Here is a 4,184-nt window from a genome sequence, read left to right as displayed (position 1 = left end):
AATTATTTAGGTTTTGATAATACTCATGAAAATGCACTTTATTATAATTTTTTTTTTTTTTATCTATTTTCGTTGTTTTGCTAGTACAAATCCTATTGCTATTTTAGTTTATACTTGTGTGTGTGAATGAAAGACTCAAACATTTACAAGCTTGCATTTTGGAGAATTACTTGTCCAGTGATTTGACTTTGCATGCGTGTGTGTGTGTGTGTGTTTATTATAGTAGTTCTGTGTTTTATATTTTTGTTCATGCACCAAAATAAATGTGGACATTTTTAATTTTTCAAATATATACACAAAATGTATATGATTTTAGTTTGTGTGTGTGTGAATATATATATTTTTTAATTTAATTTTATATTTTATTATATAATATTTTATTTTATATGTTATATGTTTATTTTATTTATTTTATTTTTTATTTATTTTTTAATTAAATTTTTTATTTATTATTTTTTGAATGATCACCCAGTCCTGTATGCCTCTGCCAGACGTGCTCCAGCCGAGGCGTGTTTCAGTCCGTGGTTTTCTCTCTGGTCTCTCACAGATTGCTAAGATGGGAGGAGAGCAGATGCAGCATCTGAATAACTCGTCTCCAGTCGTCGATGCCTCGCTGTATGGCTTCGGAGGACAGAAACGCTCGCTGGACGAAGGAGGTACATCCTCAAATCCTTTATTCATGAGATGGATCATTAAAGCTCAGATTTTCACATAAACACACACCTGTTGCTTATGAATGTTGCTGCATTATTAGGCACCACTAGGCTGATTTGTGGTTATACTGTCTGCTGAATGATTAATATCATGTCAGTGTTAGTCTGAGTAATACAGCAGATACAGGACGAAAGTAAAGTAACTTTGAGGTTAAAATCAATGCAGGGCTTTAAGAAGCGTTGACCTTTGACAGTGTTTTCCCACACCAGCCACTGATGACTACTTCTGCTCTTGAACTCTTGTGCAAACGTCAGGAAGCGAAACCCGTTTGTGTGGCCTGATTCATTTTCAAAACCCCAGAATAAACCTGTGATTCAAACACATCGTGGTTAAAAACTGGGTTTAAATCTGTGGGAAGTTATTTTATTTTTAATCTTTTATTCAGTTATCAATGCAATCATTTTTTTCTGGCTTTAATTGTTATTGGTCATTACTAAAACTTGAAAGGACCGCTTTATTAAGTAGTTTGACATATACAATTTTTTTTAAATTCTTAGAAGAAGAAAAAAAACCTCCCTCATAATTATATTAATTAGTAATGCATCGCATTTGTAAACAAAAATAAAATACCTTGAAAAACGTTTTTTTTTTCTTCTTTCAAAATTTATTAAATTGAATATTTTCTTGTTGCATGAATGTTTAGCTGAAACCAACATGCATGCAAACACTACGTTTCAGTGTGCATTGATATTAATAATAATCGCTGCGTGCCAAAAGTTTAAGTCTGGTGAATTTTGACCTGCAGGTTCATGTAGCGAAAATATATTTTTTTAACATTTTGCTTTTGTTATTCTTTATTTATTTGCGATTCGTTGAGTGTCTAAAACCTCATTTGTTAGATAAATAAATAATAATTAATAATGAACATTTTTTTACGGTTTTTAAATTATTCATACTATTTAACTTTTGCTATTTAACTATATTAAAACTATTTATTCAATTTTGTTAACTCCAACATTGTACCTAAGTTGTTCAGCTCTTGAAATATAATAGATTATTTATGACCGTATTTTTAAATGTTTTTTTTTTTGGAACATTTACGTATTCTCAGGTTTGAAGTTTGTTCTGCCAGACTGTAATATGATGATGTGTAATGAACACTAATGTATTTTTCCCGTCTGTTTCTGTGCAGTGGCGAGCCAGCTCGGTGCAATGGTGCATGGTACAAGGTGAGCGCTTGTATTTATTAAAACTCTCATCTTGTGCTGTTGCTTATTATAGTTTTTGGACTAATAACCGTGCATTTCTGTGCACAGCTGTAATGATCATGCTGTGTGTTTGTTTAGGGCTATAATAACAGAAGAGTTCAAAGTGCCTGATAAGATGGTTGGATTCAGTAAGTACTGATATTCTTCATATGGATTTTGCACAAACATTTGAGCTTTAATAGTCTAATAATTAGCATAAAAATAACAACCTAATGCAGCTTCGCTGTGATAAAATGTTACATTTTATGGAACGCTCTAAAAATGCATGCATGTGCAGATTTTTAGTGACAAAGTCCTACTGAGGTTTATAATGATTTGCTCACTTTTATTATTTTTTTAATTTAGAGCAGTTTGTCTAAAAAATAAGCATTTGCTGTTGTGTTTTGAAAAACGTTGCATGCATGCATGCAAAAAAAATAGTATGCATACAATTTTTGGCCTGTTAGAAGCTGCACTATTTTTATTAAAAAATATTCTTCTTTATAAATCAGTATGCATGCAATTTTTGGCCTGATATAAGCTGATCTGTGTGTTTTTATCAGTCATTGGACGCGGCGGCGAGCAGATCACGAGAATTCAGCTGGAATCCAACTGTAAGATCCAGATCGCCTCTGGTACGTTCTGATCTGAAAAGTGTCTTCCAAATGCTTAAATCTAAATAAAAATGCTAAATAAAAATATTATAATAATTAAGATATTAATGTGCTATTATAAAAAATATGTATAATATAATATTTATATTTATATAATAAAAATAATTAATAATTATATAATGAAACTAGTTAAATATTATAAAACGTGTACTATATTGATATTTCATCCATATTTAATTAATAATAATTATAAATTCTAATTATGCATTTGAGAAATTATATTATTGATGCATATTAAACATATGATGCGTACAATTAAGTGGTAATTGATTTTATAAATAAAAAAATTATAGTAATGAAAAATGTAAAACGTGCAATAAAAATTGTTAATATTCAATACATATTTAATTAATAATTATAAATTCTATTTATACATTTTAGATTATTTTTGATACATATTCCTAAGTAATTGTTGGTTTTAATTTATAATAATTTGTACCATTGCATTTATGCGGAATTGTTGTGAAATTATCCTTTTCTTTATGCATACATTTAAATAAAATTGTAAATAAAAATATTCTAGTTATGAAACTACTTAAATATTTTACGATAAATCGTGTGATAAATATTATATTGGTATTTCATAAAATATTAAATTAATAATTATAAATTATAATACATTTGAGAAATCTATGCATTTTTCTTAGTATTTGATGATGATTACATTTTGCGTTCACTAGATCTATGCATTTCTCAGTTGAATTTATGCAAACAAATAAATGACACACTGATGAACTGTTGAACACACTAATAGCATAGTTTGTGTGCGTTTCTAACCAAATAGTACCGTTTATCACGATTTTACTGATAAAGATGAATATGGATTTTAAAAAGTGAAGTGAAAGTGTCTGATCTGTCTGTAATCTTAAGTTCATTTAATGCAAATATCACCGTAATATCCAAACTCTGAAGCTGTAAAGTGAACAATAGGATGCACGTAACGTTAGCCGTGTAGAGCGAAAGATTTGTAGGATTGGGGAAATTTGTTTGTTGGAGTTTGTGTTGTGCATTTTATTATAATTTTTTTTTTGGTTTCTAATTTGAGTAGCTTGCAGTAGGGAGGTAACGATTAACCGCGAGCCAGTTGAAAAGCGATTAAATTATGTGACGATTCAAATCGGTTGAGATGCTAAACAAATCGCGATTCAATTAGGGGTAGGAGTTTATATGCATGCGTGTCTGAGGGGAACTTACTGTCTTTAGAAAAGTTTAGATGGTATTTTTTTTTTCTCTTGCCTCTGTATAATGCATATTAAAGTTCATAACTGCAGCGCTGCTTGGTTTACAGCGGTAACCAAGGAAACACTGTATCACTGCTGTTCATAAGCGCAGCGCTGCTTTGTTTACAGCGGTAACCAAGGAAACACTGTATCACTGCTGTTCATAAGCGCAGCACTGCTTTGTTTACAGCGGTAACCAAGGAAACGCTGTATCACTGCTGTTCATGAGCGCAGCGCTGCTTTGTTTACAGCGGTAACCAAGGAAACACTGTATCACTGCTGTTCATGAGCGCAGCGCTGCTTTGTTTACAGCGGTAACCAAGGAAACGCTGTATCACTGCTGTTCATGAGCGCAGCGCTGCTTTGTTTACAGCGGTAACCAAGGAAAC

At 31.2% G+C, this 4,184-nt stretch overlaps 1 protein-coding gene across 1 annotated transcript in view; it reads left to right on the top strand.

The window, feature by feature from the left end:
- The first annotated feature begins 537 nt into the window (after nt 1–537).
- LOC107575797 (far upstream element-binding protein 3) overlaps nt 538–4,184 on the top strand; it is a 24,439-nt gene continuing 20,792 nt past the window's right edge. The window contains exons 1-4 of the mRNA XM_016262127.1: nt 538–656; nt 1,847–1,883; nt 2,001–2,050; nt 2,465–2,536. Of these exons, the coding sequence (XP_016117613.1) occupies nt 557–656; nt 1,847–1,883; nt 2,001–2,050; nt 2,465–2,536 (259 nt within the window). The 5' untranslated portion in view covers nt 538–556. The remainder of the gene's footprint in view (nt 657–1,846; nt 1,884–2,000; nt 2,051–2,464; nt 2,537–4,184) is intronic.

This window comes from Sinocyclocheilus grahami, unplaced genomic scaffold (assembly GCF_001515645.1).
Source record: "Sinocyclocheilus grahami isolate Dianchi unplaced genomic scaffold, SAMN03320097.WGS_v1.1 scaffold2900.1, whole genome shotgun sequence".
Lineage (NCBI taxonomy): Eukaryota > Metazoa > Chordata > Actinopteri > Cypriniformes > Cyprinidae > Sinocyclocheilus > Sinocyclocheilus grahami.
This window is presented reverse-complemented; position numbering and strand designations above follow the sequence as displayed.